At 42.2% G+C, this 26,840-nt stretch overlaps 1 protein-coding gene across 1 annotated transcript in view; it reads left to right on the top strand.

Annotated features, from left to right (window-relative positions):
- The first annotated feature begins 6,710 nt into the window (after positions 1-6,710).
- sema3ab (sema domain, immunoglobulin domain (Ig), short basic domain, secreted, (semaphorin) 3Ab) overlaps positions 6,711-26,840 on the top strand; it is a 33,233-nt gene continuing 13,103 nt past the window's right edge. Inside the window, exons 1-4 of the mRNA XM_088996865.1 lie at positions 6,711-7,256; positions 19,185-19,345; positions 19,653-19,715; positions 26,578-26,697. Coding sequence (XP_088852991.1) covers positions 7,136-7,256; positions 19,185-19,345; positions 19,653-19,715; positions 26,578-26,697 — 465 coding nt within the window. The 5' untranslated portion in view covers positions 6,711-7,135. The remainder of the gene's footprint in view (positions 7,257-19,184; positions 19,346-19,652; positions 19,716-26,577; positions 26,698-26,840) is intronic.

Genomic DNA, 26,840 nt, shown 5'->3' with positions numbered 1-26,840 from the left:
CTTCACACCCAGAGTTGGTCGGGTTAAACTTCAAGACTTGAAATCTGGCATGACAAGTAGGGTGTACACTCATAAAGCACGTGTCTTCAGAATTTCAGACTCTTGTTTGTAAATCACCATCGTCAAATAAAGTATTCAAGTCAAGTCACCAATTTATTTCTACAGCAGCGATGCCATCATTTGTCTGACATAACAGCCCACTAATTTAATGCTAATTTATCATGGGGAATCCCATAATTTATAATTGCATGACTGAACCAAAGATGGTAGTTGGTCATACATTTTCTGTTCTGCGTCTTTGTGATGTGGAAAAAATTACAACTTCTGGTGGTAAGCATTTGTCTATTTTGCTGATTCTCTTCAACTTCTTGATATTATTGATCAACACTACCTGTGTGACACTCGTGCAACAGTCCAGGTAAGGCCACATAACAGGCAAGCCAGAAAAGTTAAGTATAATATGAATTTCATATGTGTGGGGTAGAGGGGAGGGTTGATATTGTTTTTACAATTAGGGGCTCCAACTAATATACATTTGTCAAGGATTATATGGCAGTGTGCTGAAAAACTCAAAATATCTGTCTTGCCACAACCGGAAAGGGTGTGCCAATTTCCCCATTCTCAACATACTGTATATTCATAATATTGGTGCATTTGGACCTTAAAGTGGTTGAAATGTCTCCTGAAAGGAATATTGGCTGTCATTATAGGCCAACGGAGGGAAAGTAGAATCCATCTGCTACCGCAGACTGCAACCAAGTCAGAAAAGAGCTTGTGTGCGTGTTTTTGTTGAGCCCCATGGAGACGAGAATCGGGTGGCCCCGCCATTTGAAATATTGATGGATAATGCTGGTACATGTCCTCCAATTATATAAAATGCGGAATATATTTTCGGTGAACATACAAATGTTTTTGTTCCTGCACCTTTTCACGCTATCATGGGCAATGTGGTCGCCATGACGTTGGCGTGGTGAGCTCACTCTTTTGATACAGTTCAACATTGGCAGTAATTAATTCATGGCTCTGAGGTCTATGCTGCATTGTCATCCATTTTTTATTACGAAACAGTAAATAACCAACAGCGTGTGGTTTATGTAGTCATAAATTGTGCATGTGCCACTCTCGCATGTCATCTCAAATTGAAGAGCTGGCGTGGAAAGTACTTTTACGCTATTTGTTTTCAGAATCAGAATACCTTTATTCGTCCCGCAATGGGGAAATTTGCAGTCCACAGCAGCAATTGAAGAGGGATGGGGTTGGGGTGGGAGTGAAAGGATAGAAAACAAGATATTCTAAGCATAACAAAATAAAAATGTCAACTGTATACTGTGCAAATGTAGATGTGCAAAAACCGTTCTATAAACAAGACTGTACATAGTGCAGAATCAAGAGATGCATTTAGATATATTGCAACAACCCATATTTACAAGTTTAAAACACAGAAATGTCAGATAAGTTACGGTTTTGGATTGGATTGGATTGGATTTGCCTTTATATGTAGAAATTTACATTTCACAGCAGCAAAGTGATGAAAGGAATGAAAGTAGAAAAACAAAATACAGGAGCTGCTGGAAAGGCAGCCACTCTCGCGGCGCCGTCTTGAAGTCAAAATAACAAAAAAACACGAAATAACAAATAACATGACAACACAAAGACACAGAAGGCCATTCATTCTGAAGCACTTTCTGTACCCTCTTTGTCACACGAAGCAGTTCCAGATGAAAGAGGAGAGGATCAAAGCGTCTCTTCACCAGTGGATCAGGGACATCATGGTGGAATGTGCAAGTCGACTACAAGCTAAATGTTGAAAGCAAACACGCAGCTGTAGCATCCGTTGATGAAAAGATTGTCTCACATCTCCTGTCCCACGTGAATCCGCTTCAATTCCAAGCCGCGATAGTTCCACATACGCATCGGCGCTCTGCGCTGAGGCTCCTTTTTATGGCGGGCTCATCAAGCCATGCATATATCCAGCCGCAGACTGTCCAACAGCACCGACCTTTCTGCTGAACAAAGCGAGGCTGTGAAGATGCTGCCCATTACAGGCGCAAAAAAAGCACAATGGCCGGAGAGCAATGATAGTCAAATGGCACTGACATTCCTCCGATTCAAAAACAGTACTGGCATATTCATGCTGCTGAAAAGGCGCAACCGCTCAGCACAGTCTCTTCCTTGAAGAATGTTGTGGCCAAAAATGCTGAAAAAATATCCGTATCCGTTCCACATTACGTACAACAACACAAAGTGACAAAAGAAAACACGAAAACAAGACAAAAACAACAACAAAAAGACAGTCTCATGAGAGCACTTGCTGACGGCTGCCTACTCGGGCGCCATCTTGGACTTCTTGCTTGCTTTATTTTGTACCAGTTCACCGCAAAAGCCATCCAGCAGACATTTAAACGGCTTCTTCCTCCAAGCCATTAACTCTGAACAGTAGCCCAAATGGAATTGTAAAGTGCCTCTTTGCAATTTTTTTGCTGATGATACTAGTGCACCGTGTTCGACCGGAAACAAATTCCTTGTGTGTTCTACATACTTGGCAATAAAGAAGATTCTGATTCTGATGTAGCATGAAAATGCAAGTGTTTCCCTTCATAGTATGTTGTCTAGATTGCCTGGGGTGAGCTGGTCAGATCTGGACATGGTAAGCGATTAACAGGGAGTAGACATGGCCTCCTTTTTTCATCCAGGCCACAAACACACACACACACACACACACACACACACACACACACACACACACACACACACACACACACACACACACACACACACACACACACACACACACACACACACACACACGCGCGCGCGCACACACACGCACTGCATATTTAACACAACAAAATCTGTCCCCTTTGATAAAAGTTTGGACACTCTTGACTTAGGTAATCAAAAAGACAAAAATATGTTTGCCATTTGACTTTACAGATAGTTGATAGGCTGGATCGGATTGACGGATATTTTGCAGTGATATGTAAAATTTGTGATTGGGTGTCTCATCTCATCTCATTTTCCGTATCGCTTATTCCTCATTAGGGTCGCGGGGGTTGCTGAAGCCTATCTCAGCTGTCTTCGGGCACAAGGCGGGGGACACCCTGAATTGGTTGCCAGCCAATCGCAGGGCACACAAAGACATACAACAGTCACTCTCACACTCACACCTAGGGACAATTTGGAGTGGTCAATCTGCCTGCCATGCATGTTTTTGGAGTGTGGGAGGAAACCGGAGGACCCGGAGAAAACCCACGCGGGTCCGGGGAGAACATGCAAACTCCACACAGGGAGGCCGGACCGGGACGCGAACCGGCGACCTCTGCACTGTGAAGCCGGTGTGCTAATCACTCGACTACCGGGCCGCCCGTGATTGGGTGTAATGTCACAATTTGGTTATTGATCAATGGGACCATTGATGTAAAATAAGACACCACCACGAAGAATAAATTCCGTCCACTCAAGTGATGGACTGTTATTGTTAATCGTCCATTGTTTCAAATCATAGCGAGTTTTTTCGTGAATATTTTTGAAATATTTAAAATTTAACTCATTTGAACACACAAGAAAACATATTTTTGTGGCACAAAATGTAATACTAATTTACCACTGAAATACTGTTTTATCTATAGCCTTTTAATGGCCTTGGAGTATTTTTCCAACAAATGTTTTGATGGTTATTCGTAGAATGAGAGGCTTTCTGTCCTGTGTATAAATGTGGGTTACATTGCCAGTATAGAAACTGAACTCCAGTCTAAATCAAGGACCCCCAGTATAATTAACATTCAGATTACATGCAAAAGGAACAATGGGGTAAATTCTCAAGAATTCTATTCAGTCCAAATTTGTCTATAACAATTGCTCCACAGAAATGGCAGGTTGCATCATTAGACCCTTGGCATCATGATGAAAATCCCACAGGGTGAAACAGAGACAGTGGCGTGATGCTGGCTTCCAACGGACATGTGCATAATGGCCAGGCCACATCCACTCACTACACAATTCGTTCTACTCTCCTCCCACTGTCTGATGGCTCTTTATCCGCACAGATCCACCCCGGTAGAGGGTCCTGAACACCACTATGGTCACTGGTGTCATTATCATGCACCACGAGGAGAAATGGGCTCATTGAGAGTGTCCGCTGTTTGCAGGGAGATTGACATCACATTTGGCACGCTTGGAGAGAAAGGATAGGGAACACCCCCTTTGACCATGATGGAGGAGCTAGTCAATATGTCTGCACGACTAAAGAACGTTCATTTGGTCTGCAAGTGGCTTGCATTGTTTAAAACGTGATTGAATGAGTTGGTGTGGTTGATCATAATCATTTTAAACTACAATACATTCAGAATTAATGTCTTGTGAATTTGACAACCCTTATGAAATTTGAATGACTTCTTTCAGTGCTGTGTGCACACTAAGGGCTAACAATGAGATGCTCAAAAGTGGCCATGCCGACGGACTAAGGGAAGAAAGAGTCAAACATATTTGCAGTAAAATCTATGCAGACCCCTTTTGGGGTTTACACAGTATTGATCAGTGAGACCCTTGGCCTTTGAGTCATTCCTCAAGTCAGGTCAACATCTCATCATGGGGGTGTATCGTTGAAGTTGTACAGCATGTGCGTGTGGAGCAACTTGCCATAAAGAGCTGTTTCTGTTTTTAACAACAGGCTCAAGTTGCCCAAATAGTCAACTGCGTTGTACAGCATGAAGTAGTGGCATCATGTCAAGCTGGGTGGCAATATGGGCAAAGTGCAAGCATGCCATTGTCCCATTTTATTTTATTTTTTCCATAATTGAATATCGATGAGAAGGTTTCTTCAGCCGTCATCTGTACAAAAGTGAAGGTTTCGGACGTTTCGCCTCCTATCCAAGAGACTTCGTCAGCGAACTAAAGTCTGACTGGTCGTATCGGCCCCATTTATATATCCCTAATGTCCAGACCTAGTGGTGCCGGACACAGCTATGATAGGTCCCTACTCTCAGGTTGGGGGGGGCGCGGGACCCCCCCCTGTGGCCCCACTGATTGTTCCTACATTCCTGACTAACGACTGGCCTATTACCCCCACTCCCACCGGTATCACCTCATCAGCATAACGACCCTCATCAGCATTGCGAAAGTTGCCTAACCTGTTTTGCCTGAGCAGGCTATTGTATGAACGATCCAAATTGAACCTCACACCACCAGACCGGTTTAATGAAGGATTTTGTTGTTTTATAAGAATCGCCTCTTTTACCCCCCTTTCAAACCATCTATGTTCTTTCGCTAAGATGTTAACCTCATTGTCGTCAAATGAGTGGTTGCTAGCTTTTAGGTGCAAATGTACTGCCGATTGAGGCCCACTAGTATTATCCCTGCGATGTTGATAAAGTCTTTTTTGAGAATTTGTTGAGTCTCCCCAATGTACTGCTCTTTACAATTTTCATTCTTACAATGTATGGAATAAACTACATTACTTTGTTTTTCATTTGGTAGCCTATCTTTTGGATGCACTAATTTTTGCCTTAACGTGTTTATCGGTTTGAAATAAGTAGGAATTTTATGTTGCCAAAGGACTCTTTGTAATTTTTCAGAAACTCCTGCAATGTACGGTACTGATACTCCTCTCCTTTTAGAATCTTGAGAATTATTGGTTTCGTTCGCTATTCTTTCTTTCTGACATTTGTTGAATGACCACTGAGGGTACCCACAGTTAGTGAGTGCTCTCCTGATATGTTTTGACTCCTTTTCTCTACCTTCGGTGCTAGTTGGTATTAGTTTAGCCCTATGCTGGAGGGTTCTGATAACTCCTAGTTTATGTTGTAAAGGGTGGTTAGAGTCAAAAAGTAAGTATTGGTCAGTGTGCGTAGCCTTCCTAAAGACTTCTGTTTTTAGCGCTCTGTCCTCTTTTATAATTACTTTACAATCCAAGAAGGCTAGTTGGTTCTCTTGAATGTCCTCACGAGTAAATTTAATGTTGAAGTCTACAGAGTTGAGATGATCTGTGAAGGATTGAATTTCTTGTTTCTTAATTATGACAAAAGTATCGTCCACATATCTAAACCAGTGTCTAGGTTTTGTCCCTGGGAAGGATGTGAGGGCCTGTTTCTCCATCTCTTCCATGTAAAGATTAGCCACTATGGGTGAAACTGGTGAGCCCATAGCACAACCATGGATTTGTTTATAAAATTTTTCCCGAAATTGAAAATACGTAGTAATTAGGGATATATAAATGGGGCCGATACGACCAGTCAGACTTTAGTTCGCTGACGAAGTCTCTTGGATAGGAGGCGAAACGTCCGAAACCTTCACTTTTGTACAGATGACGGCTGAAGAAACCTTCTCATCGATGGACCACTCCTGTACGACTGAGAGCTTACACAGACATAATTGAATATGAAATCTCATCACAAGGTGTGGCCACTGAAATATTGTGAAGGTCACTGTCACTTCAATCTCTGAAGGGCGGCGTCAGCCCAGGTGAACTAAAGTCACATTTAATATTTGTATTTAACGGCTCATCCTAAAAATATTTTCTGTTCTGCTTTCATGTGCCATTACTTTACAGTGCGTGCAGTATGTGTGTGTAGGTCTGCGTGTGCGTGCGTGTGTCTGTGTGTGTGTCTGCCTGCACCGCTATGACCTAACCTTAACTTGCGCTTGCTCCTCTCTCTCTCCCTCCCTCTTTCACTGCACTCTCACTCTGCCTTCCTGACTGTGTGTATGCTGTCTGCTTCAGCTGTACTCACTTGCACTGTGCAGCGTGGACAGCAGAGAGCTGTAGGAAAAAGGAGATTTGAGGGAGAAAAAGTGGACAGAGAGGAGCACCCAACCCAGACGACCAAGGATTAAGAGCAGAATACAATCAGGACAGTGTTTTCCCTCACTTGGCTTGCATGGTGATTTAAGTAACGAAGAAAGATTTACCTTACTGCCTCTCCATACCTCATTAATAAGTTCCCCTCTGGCTTGTTGCTGGGACAGGCTCTTATGAAGTCACAGTCACCCAACACACCCGCTGTCAAACTCATCTTTTGGACTGGCTTTTAAAATTTGTTCTTTGAGTCCAGATTGCCCCACAAAAGTGTGTGGATCTGGAGAAGTACCGAGGACGGACGCACAGGACAGGCGCTGCTGGATTTGTTACCTTGGGATCATGGGCTCTCTTTTCTGGGGCAGCTTTGTACTGAGCTGTGGTGTGATTCTGTTTCGGAAGGGGGGCGATGGAGCTCATCAGACCAAGGCCAACGTCCCGCGGCTAAAACTCTCATACAAAGGTGAGGTTTGTGCACTTTTCACAACATCCTGAAATATTCTGACAGTGTCAACACCTTTTCATGTTTTCTTTAAATAATAATAAGGTTAATAATCATGTTATAATAAGAAGAATTTACTTAAATGAAGATCACGAGATGCATCACTTTCATTGAAAACCTTTTTTTTAACGTGAGTGACTAAATTAGTTCCATGTGACTCAACGGTATGTTGGTTATTGTTATTTACAGCATACATGGCAATTGTTACTCCTGGATATTTGACCAACCTGGGGTAAATAATGTTTTTATTATCCAAAGTTATTTTTTAGACCTCATGCATATTGAAAAATATTGCCTAGTCTCTGACTGCCCTAGTTTTGTCAAGATGAAGAGTATGCAAGACCAACATGTATGTTAGCTAAATGTCACTGGCAAGTCAGACTGACAGAAATTAACATATCAGTAGTACCATTAGAAGCAAGAGTAGGCGACACCAGCGGCAAACCACTGTCTTAGCACTCACTCATTTTGAATATTCTTATATTTATATTTGTTGTTTATATTTACTTATATACATGTTGTTAATCTACTTCTCTCTTTCACATGTTTTGCCACTGTTAATTGGGAATTGGGGAGACGAAGAAAGGTTTTCTTATCTTATTAGGAAGCTAGATTGTCGTGGCATCTACTTCTTCCGATTTCGTTTTTTTGTTCTTGTGGTGAATGACTCGTGAGGCATGCTTTTCAAACATGCAATACAATCAGTTGCTCTTTGATTTGTGTCCAAGAGTTTCCTGATTGGCTTTCAATACATTTCATGTGACAGTCTCTGAATCTGTGGCTCATCCCAACTCTGTTAACCACACACAAGAATTTCTTCTCTTTGTTACTCGATTTGAAATGTACAATGTCTGGAATCAGAAAATTTTCTGAGGGGGATGAAATATCACCCTTAATCCATCCTAGATCACGGGATAATTAATAACCACACCACAGGTAATCTCTCCATGACACCATACAATCTGCCCTTTGCTGATTTTGATTGCAAGAATGGGGGTTGGGGGGAATGCCCAAATTAGGCCAGCTTGTCAGTATCTGTGTACCCCAATTCAAGATTTGCAATCAAACATCTTAAGAAAATAACAAACACTTGTCTTGAATGAAGAAAAATAAAATCACGCACAAGCTACCACAGGACAATTGTTGAGGATAATCTTTCAAGGGCAATCAATAACTGTCCCTCTGCTGACTTTAATCGCAAGAGAGGGGAAAAATGCTCAACTTGGGCCCAACTGTTGACTTCTTAAGAGATACACATGCACACTTTAAAAACATCCAAATAATTTGATGTATTTGTGATAATCATCCAACCAAAATATGTTGCTGTGGTTGTAGTACTCTGGATGGATGTGGCTGTCATGCATTCATGGTCGAGTCAACTGTTCATTATACAAGCTTGTGTGAGATTCAGTACCATTATCGTTTTTTTTTTTCACCTACATTATATGACAAAACGGTGTTTGCCAGTGTGTACACATCATGAAAAGTAGTGCCAGATGCCGACTCCCTGCCAGCCAAGTGTCATTTATTTCTTTTCTTCCCATGTGTCAACCCGCCAGTCCCCACCCTGCCCCGCCTCCCCAACACCACTCACAACGTGCAGCAATTATGCTTGGAATGAATTGTACAGGTCTGTTTAAGCAGATGGCTTTACCCGCAAAGAGAAAGTCATTGCTCCTTCCTAGGAGATCCATAATTACACACATATACACACACACACGTTCGCGTTGCCATCTGTAGATGGCTAATGATACCTGGGAGCAGATCAGTCACTTAAAAAGTACACGCTGTCAATTGGTAAATGCACACCCACCCGCTGTGATGTCTCCATTGCAGCAGAAGCCAACCTGAATTGTGTACTTCTCAATGAGGCCATCATTTGCATTTGGCCCTTAGGGGTGCACCAATATACTGTATTTGATTGTGCACAGATGTGAATATGAACAGCAGCAAGACCAGGCAGCAGTACATTGTGAAAAAAGTCATGTTTCAAATAGCATGTACATATGTGCAGTTGAAAATGCAAATGAAATTAGGAAGTAGATACGTTATAAATCCAAAGTGATTAAGGACAAAAGCAAAAAGTATGTCCAGTGACATTGCACGTACCAGAACAGCAGCACCCATATCCACAAATATGTACAGATAAATGGATGGAAAAATCAGACATGACTTTATCTGTATTTTAATATAGTGCAGAGAGAAAAAAGATTCAACATTACACATTTGATATCAATAACATTAATTCCAATCATAAATAAATATATTTGCATTTTATGTGTTTTTTAAGACTCTGAAGCATTCAAAGTTAATATTTCCTTGACAGTGACATCTGGTCCAATGCTGCACAATCAGCGGCATGTGGGGCATTGAATTTACAAGTACCCTGACCCCTAGAGGTCAATATACGGTGTGGGTCTCAACCAGTGTGACCACGAACTACAGTCTACCCTCATATTAATGGAGCATTAAGATGTGTATCTCAAAGCGCCTGCTGCCTGCGTAGTTCCCCACTGAACATAGATATATGATCTGATAGAAACTGAGTTTGTTTTTTTTTTTTTTTTTTTTCAAAAAGAAACACACAGCTGAACCCCACGAGATTCAGGCTGATCTTTTGAAGTGAGAACTGAAGGTTACCAGGTCAGCGGCGTAGGGGGAAAGATAACAACGATACCCCACGGCTACCTAAACACGAGCTAAGGTCCAACTGTATCAACAATCATGCTGTTAGGTGATGCCAAAGCCCCTAAAGGGGGTGGCTACATTCTAGAAATGTATGGATCATAAATGACAACAGGAATGGAGATTAGGACAATTCACAGCCCACGGGGGAATTCATGACACTGGAAGTAAAGACCATCCATGTGCTTTATTAGTCAAAAGTGGTGTTAACTGCCAAGGACTGATGAGATGCTACTTTATTTTTATAGGATGTACTGTTGGAGTGCAAGGAGTGTGAATGGGTGGAAAAATTCATAGAAAATCCCATGGGATATGCTGGAAATAATCCCATTTAGAAGCTCAAAAATCCATGGCTGGTAAAAAGTGCCTTCAGTAAGGCTGGAAATAACTTGTTTATTTTGAGGTTCAGTTTTCCCAATCAGTGACATTTGACTTTTTTACCTTTTCAAGAAGAAATGTTTGCAACCAAATGCAGCATTGCTAAACCCACTAATCTTAAAGAGAATACCTCTTAGTTGGCATTGGATAAATATTGAAAGAATCATGATTGTGGAAAAGGCTTTATCTGCAGACAGTAATAACATATGTGTGACTTGACTATGGCATGGTTTGGTGACCGACTTTGACATCTTTGGACTGCATGCATATTCAATTTACATTGCCACTGGTTTAGCGTAATTTCTTTGGATTTGGATTTCACTTCCATGGAAATTTTTAAACAACAATCTTGAACATATACAGTACATCTGTTCAAGATGTATCTAAACACTCTGCCCAAGTCAGCTGGTATAGACTCCAGTTACCTCATGAGGACTGTGGTTGGATGATACAAAAACATTGACTCTGTTGGAACTGACAAATCCTTTTTTATTGTGGTAGATTTATATGTACAAACGATAATACAATGCAACTTTGCTTAAAACATTATAAACACTTGCTGTATGTGGTATAGGCTTGGACCAGAGTCACAAGTATACTTAACTACTACTGTACTTCTTTATCTACTACTTTTCCATCCCCCTTCCTTTCATCACTTTGTGCTCTGAAATGTGAAATCCTCCAGTGTGAGACTAAACAATCCTAATCTAATCTAATCTAATCTAATCTAATCTAACATTAAATTTCCAAAATGGGCAAATGAACAAAATGACAAAGGAAAAAAGTGGTCAAAACTACAGACTGAAAGAGGCAAGAAAGCCAAATGAGAAGCATATTTCTGAATCTGAATTGAAAGCAGCACAGGATGTCGGGATATACTTTGTAGTCCCAAGGCCTTCATCCTGCAGAATAATAATGACGGCATCCGCAACATTCTCATGAGCAACCGGATTAGCAGCAGACCAACTAGCATGCGGCAAGTAAAAATAGGCAGCCAAGATTTTTTTCTGCATTTCAGTGTCTTTCTACTGGAGAACACATTTGACTAATGAAGCTTTATGACGTATTTCCTCAGGCGTAAATGAACCATATGTGGAGTACTTGTGATTTGTCAAATGAGTACATTCCCACAATCAGTAGTATGAGCCATGCGTCAGTGTTCAGAAGTATATGCCACGCGGGGGCTTTTGTCAAGATGTGTTCCTTCTGTTTCTCTGGAAGCACTTAGATAACACTACCTCTGCCCCACCCCCTACCCCCAGTCAAGAAAGAGAGAGAATGTAGGGTAAAATAGTTTATTTTTATGAGTCTCACATGGGACTGTCGATTCCATGCATCAATTCTGTCTGCCCTCCCGTTGTTTTTTTGTCTCTACCGTACTCACAAATGTTTTTGGGTGAGAGAAAAAGCAGTGTGAGTGGATAAGAAGGGGAAAGGCGTAGGATAAGAACAGCAAAGGCGTAGGATGAAGGAAGTACAAATCTGTTGGCGAAACGCCAACACAGAAGGTGGACAAGAAAACTTAACTCTTGCCACTGCGACCCTTGACACCTATTTAAAGCGACACATCATTCAGGTCACCTGCTTGTGGGTTGGTTCCCAGTTTGGCAGCAGTTGATTTTATTTTGAAATAGCAGGTTGAACAAAAATAATAATCAAAATAATTATGTTGTTTAGCCGACGTGTCACAGGGGATGCAACATGTCGAGGCACGTACCCTGTGGATCAGGCTGGGGGTGGGTTTGTTAGGCTGGAATCCTCTTTCTTTCCAATCGCACAAATCCCAGTGGGCACCATGGACAGACATACCACCCACGACAGTATCCCTCCCAAGATGATTAGCTTTGGTTACACACAATGCCCATTTTGTGGGCTTGGGAACCATGCCCATAGAAAGTTTTCATGCGGACTGATGTTTTCTGTATAATGCAATGGATGAAGAAAGCAACACAGCATCGGACACAGCATCTCTATAGCCTGAGTAGGACACATGTCTTCTTTTCCTTTCGGCTTTTCCCCTCACGGGTCGGCACAGCGAATCAATGTCCTCCATCTATCCCGGTTTTGTGCATCCTCTTCCCTCACACCACCTACCTTCATGTCCTCTTTGACCACATCCATAAACCTCCTCTTCGGTCTTCCTCTCGGTCTCCTGCCTGGCAGTTCAAGGCTCAGCATCCTTTTCCCGATACAGTCGCTCTCTCTCCTCTGGACATGTCCAAACCATCTCAGTCTGGCCTCTCTGACTTTCTCTCCAACGCCTCTAATATGAGTTGTCCCTCTAATGTACTCATTCCTGATCCTATCCAACCTGGTCACTCCCAAAGAAAACCTCAACATCTTCAGCTCTGCTACCTCCAGCTCTGCTTCCTGTCTTTTCTTCAGTGGCACCATCTCCAGTCCAAACATCATGGCTGGTCTGACCACTGTTTTATACACTTTTCCTTTCATCCTAGCTGAAACCCTTCTATCGCACATCACACCTGGCATTTTTCTCCAGCAGCTCCAGCCTGCCTGGACACGCTTCTTCACCTCTTTTCCACACTCTCCATTGCTCTGGACAGTTGACCCCAAGTACTTAAAATCCTCCACCTTCTTTATCTCTTCCCCCTGTAGCATCACTCTTGCACTTGGATCCTCTCATTCACACCTGAGTAGAACACATGTACACAACTATAAACAAACTGACAGGTTTGCATTTTTTTAGCTCGTAGTTTAACAGTAGTTCAGTGTTTAGCACACCGGCTTCACAGTGCAGAGGTTGCATGTTCGAGTCCCGCGCTGGCCTCCTGTGTGGAGCTTGCATCTTCTCCCCGGGCCCGCGTGGATTTTCTCCGAAACCTCCGGTTTCCTCCTACATGCCAAAATGCATGCATGCATGACAGGCTAATTGAACACTCAAAAATTGTCCCGAGGTCTGAGGGTGAGAGTAATTTGTTGTTTGTCTCTGTGTCCTCGGTGATTGGCTGGCAACAAAATCAGGATGTCCCCCGCCTAGTGCCTCCAGACGGCTAGGTTAGGCTCCACCACCTTCCGCAACTCTAATGACGATAAAGCGGTCTGGAAAATGGATGGATGCATGGCAAGCAGCATTAAAATTCGGGTTGCATGAATGACTCAATCATAGAGTGGTCGTCTCCCAACCTATAGTATGTGAGTTTGATTCTCAACCCTTGTGAAAAGTGTCCTTGAGCAACATCCCAAAGCCTCACTGATGCCTCCTGATGCTGCATCATCAGTAGATAAATGAGAATATAGCGTGAAAGCATTTTGAGGACCCAAGGTAGAAAAGCAGATAAAGAAGACCACAGACTTGTGGAGAAAGCAGTGACACATTCCAATGTGTCATTGACCCCACTTAAGCTTAAATATGAGGCCAGGCACAATTTTATATGAAACATTAAACGTGACGAGATCAGAACCATAGCAGATGATGGAAATTTCTAGCAGAAGCATGAATTCTCCAATGACAGAGACATCATTCATCAACTTGGAGCAAAACAAACATTTCAGAACACAACAGCCTGCTTCATGCTATTTCCAGCAAAAGAAGAATAACCGTCTCATGCAGTGTGCTTGTCGTTGTAACAGCGAGCTCACATGTGCACAACTTTGTCTAATGGGAAACACCACAACAGATCAGCAGGGGTCTGCATGGTGGAAATTTGTGGTATTTGCAAATAAACTCCATCTTTGGTGGAGTAAATTATTTATTTCATTCCACTTTGTTAGTAGAGGCTCAAAAGTATTTTTTTGCCTTTGTTGGTTTGCTCTGATAAACCAAAGCTGTACAATCCCCAATAGGTTACAGAGAAACTAGTCAACGTCAAGTTCGAAATATCAAGTTACAAAGTCTTGAGAACCCACATCCTGCAATTGTCTTTGCTTCACAGGACACATTGGATGTTTACACAGCATTATTGTATCCTAGATGCAATGGATACAACCCAATCTGTGGTGGATGTGAAAAAAGATCAGGCGGATGTTCCAATCCTGTCATTAAAAGTACTTAATGTGAAAACATTTACCGGTGATGGATCACTATAACCAGACGACAACCCTGATTGAGATAATAGCTTTGAACTGCATTGAGCAAAACATTGTACAGACGCTGACCAGTCATCCCATTTTAAAACAGCATGACGAATGGATGTTATCGTCCGTTGATCAATGGATATCCAGATGGATAACTGACTGGATGGTTTGACTTTAAATAATTCAACATATTTGGCTTTCTTTTGGCTTCACAGTTTCGTGAACGATTTGAAATCCTCAGGGATTTATGAAGTAGGGTATACATATCAGGTTCTCAGAGAATGGTGGGAATGGGGTAGTCGGTACCTGAGGGCTGAGGGTTAACGTAACATTCTGGCTTTACATTTAGTAGACTGTCTAAGTCCTCCCCTACTGCTGAGGTGCCGGAAATCAAAGCAATAACATTAGGGACTAAGCATGACCATACTTGGCATAGCGGATTGTTCATATGCATTGACAGCAAAGGGATTTAAATTTGATCATTTTGGAGATAGATTATGTTTATTGTACGTCTTTGTTAAAAGTATTCAGGAAAGATACACATCAAATATACATTTGATGACTGAATGATAAAAAAAACAAACCTCATGGCAAAGGATGGTTCTTTACAATGCATTTTTAGGTTTTAGTGATTCCATGAGATTCTCACACGCTTCAGATTTAAGCCCATCTTCTTTTTGCATAACACAAAAGACTAATGTGATAATTATATGCTTGCTGTAGATGCAGAGACGAGGGCTTTCATAGTCATTCAGGCAAGTTGAGCTTTCCGCTGTTAAAGCAAATGTCTCCCTGGGAAAACCCTCCGACTACACAGCAAAACATGATCTTCAAACCAGACTTAATGTGTCCTAATAGCAGCTGTGGTTCAGCATAATATGTGAATACTGCAGTTTGGGATGAGGTCTTTATTCCCACGTGATATGTATATGCTCGTCTTAGTTTTCCACTGTCGGTGCAAGTTCTGCTTGGCTGCTCTGCGGGCAACCTGATCATTGCCTGCTAGTGTTGGCATAACCTGGGCAACGTTGCCCACTTTGGTTTTGGCGGCTGTGTTTTTTGGCCGAGCTGTACAATTTCTAACAACTCTTTTCAAGCATAACTATGAAAATGAAGTAAACCACAAGTCTGTGGTAAAACTAACACACCAGTCTTATTCAATGGCACAGTGTTATACTGTACACTGAAATGACTCCTTCAAAGGTATTGTGATGGAATACTCATTTGTGCAGAGGAGAAAGGTGTCTTTGTTACATGTTTGTTGTAGCGGCAGACACCTCTTAGGTTTATATTAGAGCAAACATGAAAGGGCTTCAAATGACAGTTTGACAAATATTTCACGGCATGATGTTGGAAAATAATTACACGCATTGTTCTTAATGCTCCTTACAATGACACGTTTTTTTAGCTATTCATAGCTACTCAAAATTTAGCAAAACTCTAAATCACTGATTTGCAATCTTGATTTAGCCAAGCTCATATATTCGAATGTTGAGTTTAGTTTTGCTTTTTTGAATGTTGCTGTGCCGATGATCATTTTGTCTTTGGGAGCCTTTTACTGAGCAACTTCATCTTTATTAAGATCATAGAGTCGCTTGTTCTGTAGCCACAAGGGGACACAAGCCAGTGTCTTCTTGTGCCGGTCCCAAGCCCGGATAAATACAGAGGGTTGTGTCAGGAAGGGCATCTGACATAAAAGCTCAGCCAAAACAAACATGTGAATCAAACCTCTGAGGATAGAGGACACTGATTCGCTGCGGCGACCCCTTGAAGGGAAAAGCCCAAAAGAAAGAAGATAGCTACTGACAATTTAGTGAATTCTTAACGAATAAAATAATCATTACGTCTGTGTAAGCTCTCAGTCGTACAGGAGTGGTCCATCGATGAAAAAGTTTCTTGAGCCGTCATCTGTACTTCTCTGAAGGTGTCACACTTTTTGCTTTTTATCCAAGACGCTTTGTCTGCGAACTAAAGTCTGGCCGGTAGTTTCGGCCCTATATATATCCCTACTGTCCAGACATGGCGGTCTCTCTCTTCTATCATTGGTCCCTGCTCTCAGGTGTGGGGGAGCAGAAGACTACTCCCAGGGGATCCACTGATTACTTCTATTGTCCTGACTGATTACTTCTATTGTCCTGCCTGTATATTTGGTCTGGTGCCACCTCATCAGCATAACTAAGCCTATGTTGCCTAAGCAGTCTTTTGTACGAACGATCCAAATTGAACCTCACCCCACCATGGCGGTTTAGTGAAGGATTTTGCTGGTTTATGAAAATAGCTTCTTTTACTCCCCTTTCAAACTATCTATTTTCTTTGTCTAAGATTTTCACCTCATTGTTGTCAAATGAGTGGTTGCTAGGTTTTAGGTGCATATGCATTGCAGATTGAGGCCCCCTAATATGTTTTGTCTCCTTTTCTCTACCTTTGACGCTTGTTGGTATTAGTTTGGCCCTATGCTGGAGAGCACTCACAAACTGTGCTTACCCTCAGTGGTCAAATGTCAAAAGGAAATAATAGGGAATGAAACAAAACATTCAGAAGATACTAAAAGGAGAGGAGTAACAGTACCTTACTGTCACGGTTTGCTAGGTGGTGATGGCGGGTGCAGATCCCAAAAAGCAGGCAGGAGTGAGTAGGAGGTTGTTTGACAAATTGTATTAAAATAAAGGTCAGCAGGAACAAAATGTAAAACATCAAAATCATCTGAATGGAAAAAATACAAAGTAGCAAAAGAAGACCAAAAGTAAAAGTCCGCCAAGGTTAAACAAACACATGCACAGCATGCAGCAAACAAGCAGCAAACAAACAATAAACCGGAGCCGGATGGTTGCGCCGGGTGTCCCTTTAAGTGTCAATGATTAAACGACCAGCACCTGCGAGGCTGCAGGCAGGGTTGACGTCACTACCCGCTGGTCGCCAATCTGATCGGGACGACCAGCACCTGTGCAGGTGTAGGCGGGGCCAACAGCGCCCCCAGTTGGTCGCCAACCAGATCATATCACTTACATTGCAGGAGTTTCTGAAAAACTACAAAGAGTCCTTTGGCAACACACAATTCCTACTTATTTCAAACCGATAAACACTGTAAGGCAAAAATTAGTGCATCCAAAAGATAGGCTGCCAAATGAAAAACAAAGTAATTTAGTTTACTCAATATATTGTAAAAATGAAAATTTTATATTGTAAAAATGAAAATTGTAAAGAGTAATACATTGGGGAGACTAAACAAATGCTCAAAAAAAGAATTTAGCAACAACGCAGGGATAATACTAGTGGGCCTCAATCTGCAGTACATATGCACCTAAAAGCTAGCAACCACTCATTTGATGACAATGAGGTGAAAATCGTGGCGAAAGAAAATAGATGGTTTGAAAGTGGAGTAAAAGTAGCTATTTACATAAAACAGCAAACTCCTTCACTAAACCGCCATGGTGGGGTGAGGTTCAATTTGGATCGTTCGTCCAACAGACTGCTTAGGCAACATAGGCTTAGTTATGCTGATGAGGTGATACCAGATCAAATGGGGCAATCAGGCCAGTCATTAGTCAGGACAATAGAAACAATCAGTGGAGCCGCAGGCAGTAGTCTTCTGCTCCCCCCAACCTGAGAGCAGGGACCAATCATAGCAGAGTCCGGCACCGCCACGACTGGACAGTAGGGATAACAGATGACGGCTGAAGAATCATTTTTATCATCTTTCTACATTCTTTTTTTATTTTAGTTGTAAGTTTTGGCAACAATGGTGTCAGAGAACTGATTTGTTGATTTCATAAACTGTTTCTTGAAGAAATCAAGGCAGAATTGAGTGCAATATTTATTGTCAGCAATTGGATTCGATTGGATATGCCTTTATTAGTCTCACAGTGGAGAAATTTACATTTCACAGCAGCAAATTGGCAACTCAGTCTCTAAAAACAAATATGCAGTTACCTACGGGAAGTGTGCAGTATGCTGTGGACCAAACGTTACTCAAGTGGTTACTCTGGTCTGATGATCAGCTGTCACTAATTTGCTTTTCATAGTAATAATGCTATCATACCAACTAGTAAAAAATATAATCATTGAATAATAATAACAACATAATGTGATAACATTTGTCCATCTGTCTACCCTGCCCCCCTCCCCCTCCTCTTTCTCTTCACGTGTGTGTCTGCAATTCTACCTTCCCTCCTTTATCACGAATATCGACCAATCACGTGTGGCTTTAACCGAAGACTGGTTGCGGGGAATAGAGGACAAAAAAGTTGGCTCCCATTTCAGGCTCCTTGTTAGGAACCAGCTCTCTTCGTTCACTTCAGAGATCCGGTTCAATGAACCGGCTCGTTCGCGAACGGCACATCACTAGTACACATCTGATGTTGCTCACAGTGGTCCTCAGAGTGCTCAGGGAGCTTGAGTGTCTGCTCAGACACATGAAAAATTAGAGGGAACATTGCTGTGGACTTAAGCCAAGTAGGAAATAAAATTTAACAGATTTTCAATTCTTCTAAAAATATTTTAAAAAAACCCAAACCGCTCCACTTTTAATCAAATTCAGTCAAATGAGTAGTAGCAAATATCCTATTTATGACATACTGTAGGGACAACCGACAAGCAAAGAAAAGTAGTCCATACCACTAAAACCAATTAGCCATGGCACAAGACAGCAGATCAGCCAGACGGACATACTGAAGTTGAACACTGTCGGCATATCTTGAAACAAATTGTGAGCCTGACAATCAGACAAAATGAATGAAGGCTCTCTGAATGATGTTGGATTTGCGGTTTAAAGCACTCCACTTTCTCCCGCAGACATGCTGGATTCCAACAACCTTGTGACCTCCGAAGGTCTGCTTAACAGTTCGTCTTACCACACCTTCCTGCTAGATGAAGAGAAAGGAAGACTAGTGGTGGGAGCCAAAGACCACATTTTCTCCTTCAACCTCCTCAACATCAGTCAGGATATTGTACAGGTAAAACAAAGCCTCGAGGGTCATGTCTGGCAGACTACATGCAATCAGAGTTTAATGTACCTCAGGCATCTTCTGTTAGGTTTGGACCGGAAAGTGTCTCATTAATATTACAAGGCAGCGCCATCGCACGCCATCGCATGCTGCGGCAGGCACGATAGCCGCCCTATGTTCACCTGGATGAATAATAGAGTAAACTGAAACAAAGTGGGGAGCAAATCGCACATTGACCCTTTCAACCTGCATATAGTTGATACATACACACATGTGCATATGGAAGGAATTATTCTTTTTTGGTTTGCATTTCCAGATACCTTGGCCGGCGTCTCCCATCAGGAGAGATGAATGCAAGTGGGCCGGAAAAGATCTCTCGGTACGAAAGTTTCATATTTTTTACTTTAATTTAGGGGAATGAGAATCACGAAACACTGGACATGATGTTATTCTGTCCATTTGTGCCAATGGATGGTCCGCACATGAGATTTAGCCTTGATGTTGAGAGTGGTGTGGGAGCTGTGCCTCAGGGATGGGAAGGTTGTGAATTTGGGACACATCATCAGTAGTGCTCCAAAGAATCATTGGGTGTTTCGGCCTTTCATCACTTGACACCCTCATCGATGGTGGCCAGCCACACGTTGATCACGCCCGTGCTTGTGTCCCATGCCCAATCAGATGTTCAGAAGCTGGTGGGGGGAGGGGGGTCTTAGGTTGCTGACCTATGAGCCCACAAGGGTCCTTCCTCTTCATCCAGATCCAGTGGCTGCTTCTTTCTGCCGCTTCAGAGAGTGACCTAACTGTGTGCCGCAGAGCCTGTCCATGGATGCCCAGGTCTTTTAGCAGTTTGATGGTGGAGGAAGCCACAAACCCTCTACATCCAACTTCAATGGGATAGACCTTGGCTTTCCATCCTCGCTGTTGCGCATCTACTGCGAGTTCTGCATAGCGCAGATTCTTGCGCTCATAGGCCTCTTCAACTGAGTTTTCCCAAGGGACTGTAAGTTCTGTGATGTAGACAGCCTTGAGTGAAGGGGACCAGAGCACCAAGTCTGGTCTTAGGGTGGTGGCTGCAATCTCCGCTGGGAATACCAATTGCTGGCCAATGTCAACCCGCATCTTCCAATCCCGGGCCCTGGCCAGCTGTCCAACCTCTAGTTTTGCAGGAGGATGTTTGGGCTTTTTCTCTCCCTCTCGGATAAAAGTCAACGGTGCTGTGCTGGAAGTGGTGGCTCTCATGGGCAAGGAGTTGATGGTATTCCTATTGCTCTCAAGGACAACTGCCAAACTCTTCAGGACCTGGTTGTGCCTCCAGGTGTAGCGGCCTTGTGTGAGGCTGGTCTTACAACCGGTCATGATGTGTTTGAGAGTTCCTGGAGTTGGACAGAGGTCACAGGTTGGATCTTCGCCATACCATTGGTGGAGAAAAAACAAACAGGACTGTTAACCAAATTAATTTACTAAAAAAATACAAATAATGAGGTTAAATTTGCTTCTGGTTAATTTTGTCCAACCAGGCATTCAAAAAATGAACAAAACAAAAATGTCTGTTTATGCAGTTAATAGCGCAAAGAAAATAGATTAACTTCATTGTTTTTGATAGAGCATATTCATAGAATTCATATTTTTAGCAATCCTGTGGACAACATACTGACACGCTCGCCTCGGTTCTGATGGCAATCTCAGCAAAAACTCTGAAACCAGTATTTGACCTTGATTATTGTTAAAGCTTTGGGAAGCTCCACTTTAAAGAAGAAGACGGGGCAAATATCTATGACACATCTGAAATCTACTGCAATCCATGCATGAGCAATATGTAGTTTCTTATATAACAGGATATCCCACATTACATAAGAAACCGTAAATGTGCAACATCAAATACATTTGTTAGTCATTGTAAAATATTTTGTATGCGTGAGTGTGTGTGCATGTGTGTGTGTGTGTCCATGTGTGTGTATGCGTGTGTGTGTGTGTGTGTGTGTACGCGCGCGTGTGTGACGCGTTCACAGAACAGAACAGAATCATCTTTATTGGCAAGTATGGAGAACACACAGGGAATTTGTTTCCGGTACAACACGCTGCACTAGTATCATCATCAAAACATTGCAAAGTGGCATTATACAGTTCCATTTGGGCTATTGTTCAAAGAGTTCAAAGAGTTAATGGCTTGGGGGAAGAGCTGTGATGGTTTTTAGTTCCACGTCGGTGCCGCCTCAATAACAAACACCTTGGTGGTTTGTGTTTTTTTCCCTTTTATCACTGCAACACTGCAACATAGTATGGTGGGAGGGATAGGAGAAGTTACATTGGGTTTCTGTCTCAGAAATATGTGACTTCCTTGTTAGCTCTCCCTTAACAAAACATTGTCCATATCAAATCAAATACTTGTAATTGCTCGACGTAGTGTAACATCCGAGTTACGACCGGCGCGAGTTACGACCACCAGCACTTACGACCACGACCGCCAGACCTTTTTTTTAATTCTACGACTGTCACCGCTACAGCCAGCAACACGACAGAGACAGAGGTCCGTGCAGGATGATTTATTTAGGTACAACACAAGGTGCTGGTCCCAAAAAGAGGAGGAGCAATGGGAATCCCGACAATGGCGAAAAATAACTTGCACATGGTGGTGCAGAAAATGGGATGAACACCGACGATATACAAAGTCCAGGGTAATACAAAGTACAAATACAAGTTGACAGCATCCCGTTTTAGCGTCCTGATGAAGGAATTGACAGCATTGGAAGCGGGGAGGCGTGGCCCCGCCCCGAGCTGTCAATCCGAACGTGACAATATCAAAGTAGGAAAAAATGAGTATAAAAAATAACTGTTTCTTAACAAACCCATACGACAATTTTCTCATCCCACTAGCACAGTAATCGGGGGCGGGGGTGTCCACCGACGCCTCGGCATATGGGATCGCCGCCACGCAGTCGCCGCGTCAGGCTCACATGGTCGGCCTTTTTTTGTGACAGTTCGTTCTGCTGTGGGGCGAGATGGCGGGTTAGGAGAGTCGGCGTTGCAGACGGCCCCTGGGTCGGGCCGCACGTCGGCATGGGGCGCGGCCGGGGAGACGGCAACCGGGAGAACTTTTTTGCTTCGGCGTCCTTTGGAGTCCGAGCATGTGTGCTGGGTGTCCGTTAGCAAAGACAGCGATTTTTGGACAGCTCGCATGCGTGGGAAGCCGCCTGTGCTCCGACACGGTCATAAAGATCGATAATACGAAATATAAAATTATTAAAATGACACTAAAAGTTATAAGTTTTATAAATGAACTTTCAACATTTTGGTATCTAATAGTATTCAATAGAAAATGTTGCTTCGAAACAACAGATTGACATTGTATACTATCCTGTCGTATAGGAGATGCAAGCGTGTCGTCATTTGTTATGAAGACGTGTCGGCCACGTCGCCATTTTAAATGCTTTTCGATTGACGATCGTTTAACTTACGATCGTTTTTTCGGAACGGAACCCGGTCGTAACTTGGATGTTACCTGTATATACAGAAAAAGGGGGGAAAAGAACACTTTCAGGATTAATTGCATGGTGTCACTAAATGCATCACACACAGAAAAAAATGGTTGCACAACAAATAATAATGTCAGCTGCGACATTTGGCTCAATTATGTTAACTTTAAATAACTGTAATACTGTATTTTTTTGTCATGAGGTAGGGTGAGCCCAGCAAAAACCAACACACTATTACTCTTATGCGCTAGCGCACAGAGAGAATATGATGCCTCGTGTCATCCTGCTGTTTGTTCCTGAGCTGAGACTGGCCAGGACAAGGATTTTGTGCAAAAAGATTTGAATGCCCAGTAACTCCTTCATGCACTATCTGTAAACATTAAGGCATGAGTAGAGTGGCCTAAATGGTGATTTATCCCTAATTGAGAAAGAAAAACAGATTAACATTGTTTGTACACAAGTACACTATTGCGTGATGACACGATGTAGTTCACAGTCTACAGTGAAGTCAAAGTCTTGGAGGGTCAGCGTTAGCTTACAATATAACGTGAAAGAAAATCAACTACTTTTCTCTCTAATTCTCTGTTGAGTTGAGCTGCTTTTTTTAGCTATCTGTAACGATACGTCGTTCATTTTTGAGACGGTTTAGATGAGATAAGGATAATAAACTCAATATTCTGCCCATTTTCCCTTTCAGTCAGTGAGTCAGTCTCGCCTGGTCCATGACTTATTCTTTGTATTTTTTAACAGTTTATGTGACCCAATCTCACAGGTCAGGCTTCATATGCACATCAAATGAGGGATCCTGGTTGAAAACAAAATTTCCTAAAACGACCAAATTTAGCACATATGTGCTACACTTCAGATGACAATGCTTAACCTTGCAACTCCTTGCACTACTTTTGTAAAAAGCACATCATAGATTCCTGGGTGTGACAGCTGCAAAACTGCTGTCTGTGTGTGACCCATTAAAGCCAGATGATCTTTGTTACGCATAATTTGTGAGTTTTTTTTTTTTTCGCTGCCCTTTTTTTAATATGTGATGACACAGTTACTTTCATTTTAGGTCAGGTCTGCCTGCCATGTGAGACAAAGGTACAGAAAGAAATAAATACGCCACATGGCAGCGGAACAGTGGATACAAACACATTCAGATGTCACACGCAAGCAGCATCATAAATAAAATCCAGCAAAATGAAGGGTCGTATGCAAGCAATGAAAGCATGTGTTACAGAGCAGAAAGGCCTTCTCTGCTGGCCTAACATAATCAGACATCATTATCATAATTATAATAAAAGTCAATTTCATTAAAAAAAAAATATTTTTTTCTAAATATATATATATATAGAATTATTCTACATACTGTTTTCTTGATGTTATATTATATCCATTTGGTTATGCTCCTTTCAGTGTTGTAGTTTTAGGTCAGAGTTTTTAATCCAATCAGAATTCAGCTAGTTTGTGTCGCCAGGCTGTATGAAATCTGACTGACGCCTTCAGAATCAACAGTGAGGGCATCTGTGCGCTGTACATGAACGGGCACATGTAGTTGATATACAGTTGCGATGGCCAATCAGGTCACGAGTTGGCACAGTAAGGCCGCCTAGAGGGCCTCGCGTTGAACATGACGTACGCGTCCTGTGATTAGATACTCACTTTACCTCAGCCCTCAGCAGAGGCAGCGCTATGCAAATCAACCAAGGTGACAACAGATCATAGCCGGAAACTTTAGCAGAAAAACCAAGTATATCTACTCGCTTTTTTAACCCACAATGGCTGAAGGAGAGGACAACTCAGATTTCGTAGCAGATATACTCGCAAGGCCATTCTCAAGACGGACCTTTCAGGAGAAGCTAGACCTTGTGAGAGGAGGCCGGCCGACCCCCGACCTAGCTAACCTGTCCCAGGCGGGGAAAGGGTTTGTCCGCCATTTCCATTCGAGCAACTATGAGCGGTATCCCTGGCTTACGGCTTCCGATGAGCGCTGCAAATTGTTCTGCTGGGAATGCCTTTTGTTTGCAAAGGATCGTTTTGGCATTTGGAGCTACACTGAGCATCTCAGTCAGCATCTCAGGTGCTCCAAGCGCTCGCAGAGGCCAGGGCGCGGCGCAAGGCGACCTTCACGCACACTACCAACAACTCCACAGCAACATTCTGGACAACATTCTTTGCCAGATACAGAATCGATTTCAAGACCACGAAAAATTACTGTTTCAGACATACCGGAGAAAATTTCCGCAAACAGCCTTTTCCAGCTTAACACAAAGTCACGGCGTACTGTTGGATCTGCCCCGACTAAAAACAGAATTGACTGTAATATATGCCATGACTGATTTTGAAGGGAAAAGTCCAGCTGATCTCCTTGATTTTATTCGGAATAAAGAACTGAGTGAGAGTATGGCAAAACTTTACGCACTGGCTTGTTTGGCGGTGACAATCCCTGTGTCCACTGCTTCTGTTGAGCGGTCATTCTCGGCCTTAAAGCGAATTAAAACAAACGCCAGAAACATGACTGGACAGACGCGGCTTTCAGCACTGGACTCCATGTCGATAGAAAATGATTTATTGTTGGAAGTAAAACGCACAGACAAACTGCACAACAAAGTCATTGAAGTCTTCTTGAGGAAAGAAAGGAGAATGGATTTTGTATTTAAATAAGTGTTTTGGAGGACAACCGTTTTGGTGGGTGCAAACATTTTTATTTACTTATTTTTTCACTTTTAACATGTTTTTGAAATGTTATTTCATTCATATTAAATCAATGGTAAATAAATGAAATGACAAATCTACAAAAAAAAATGAAAAAAAATCTTGCTCTTCTGCAGTGTGTAAATAATGTGCATTGGCGCAGCTGTGTGATTGTAGTGGAAGTACTCAGAGACTTGTGTGATTGTGTCGCTGTCGCATGTAGGCCTATTCTCAAGAACAAATGAAAAAGATTTATTTACTTTTATTTTCAACAAATAGTTTGTTTTGTGAACGTCTTGTTGTTTTTCTTATATTAAACTGACATATTGTAATTTAGCGTAAAATCTTGTTAAAGATTGCATATTCTTGGTGGACTTAATAAAACTTTGTGGACAAATGATTTGAAATTTCCTTTTATTTTTAAGTGTTTGCAGTATCACGTAAAGTGACAAGTTCTAATTGCTGATGCAGATTTATTGATGTGTAATTGCTCCGGAAAATAGCCTGTGTTGTAGACGATTAAGGTGATGCCACGCCCAGTACTGCGTGCGTGTGCTTTTGTAAATGATATCTCCAGCCGTTGTGTCATAAATTATGGTATTACGAGGGATATTTGTTCAAGTCGGACTAAGCAGGAATTCACTGAAGGCCTAGGTGTGAAATGCATGGACCGCCACTGTTACAGAGCAATATCTCTCATTTCGCATTTCCACATGTGCACATTTTCTCAACGCGGGTGAATAATGGGAGACGTTTATAACTGTCCAATTGTGTAATTTACGGTAAATCAGATCAGGCACAATGTCTGGGAAAGCGGGAAGCATAATCGTAAACAATTGTGAAGGTGGACTCAGAAGCACAATGTCAATCTGGTGCACGAGCCACATACACATTTAAAACTAAGCACAGTGCACTATGTGTGCGATTGCACTAGATTACCGTTGTGTGTAATCTCAAATCACTTTTGGCATTTTTCCCCATGTGTTTGACTGCATGTTTTTTTTTTCCCACAGAACAAATGAAACACTTGAACCTCAAACCAATCCAACATGATGTCTTATTTTTGTCTCTATCCTTCAGAGAGAGTGCGCAAATTTTGTCAAGGTGCTGCAGCCGTTCAACCAGACTCACCTCTATGTGTGTGGAACCGGTGCATTCCACCCAGTGTGCTCTTACCTTGAGGTGGGAAAGAAATTAGAGGTATGTCTTTGATATTATACACTATATCTTTTCAAATCACTTCTACAAATCACTAGTTTTTGTTAAATGCAAGAGGTTCAAATAAACAATACGGTTCATGATGAAAATTGGCTTGCTTTAATCCTATATGATTCTTGTTATTA

The sequence above is a fragment of the Hippocampus bargibanti genome, linkage group LG05 (assembly GCF_051943395.1).
Source record: "Hippocampus bargibanti isolate YZ-2025 linkage group LG05, ASM5194339v1, whole genome shotgun sequence".
In the NCBI taxonomy this organism is placed as follows: Eukaryota; Metazoa; Chordata; class Actinopteri; order Syngnathiformes; family Syngnathidae; genus Hippocampus; species Hippocampus bargibanti.
This window is presented reverse-complemented; position numbering and strand designations above follow the sequence as displayed.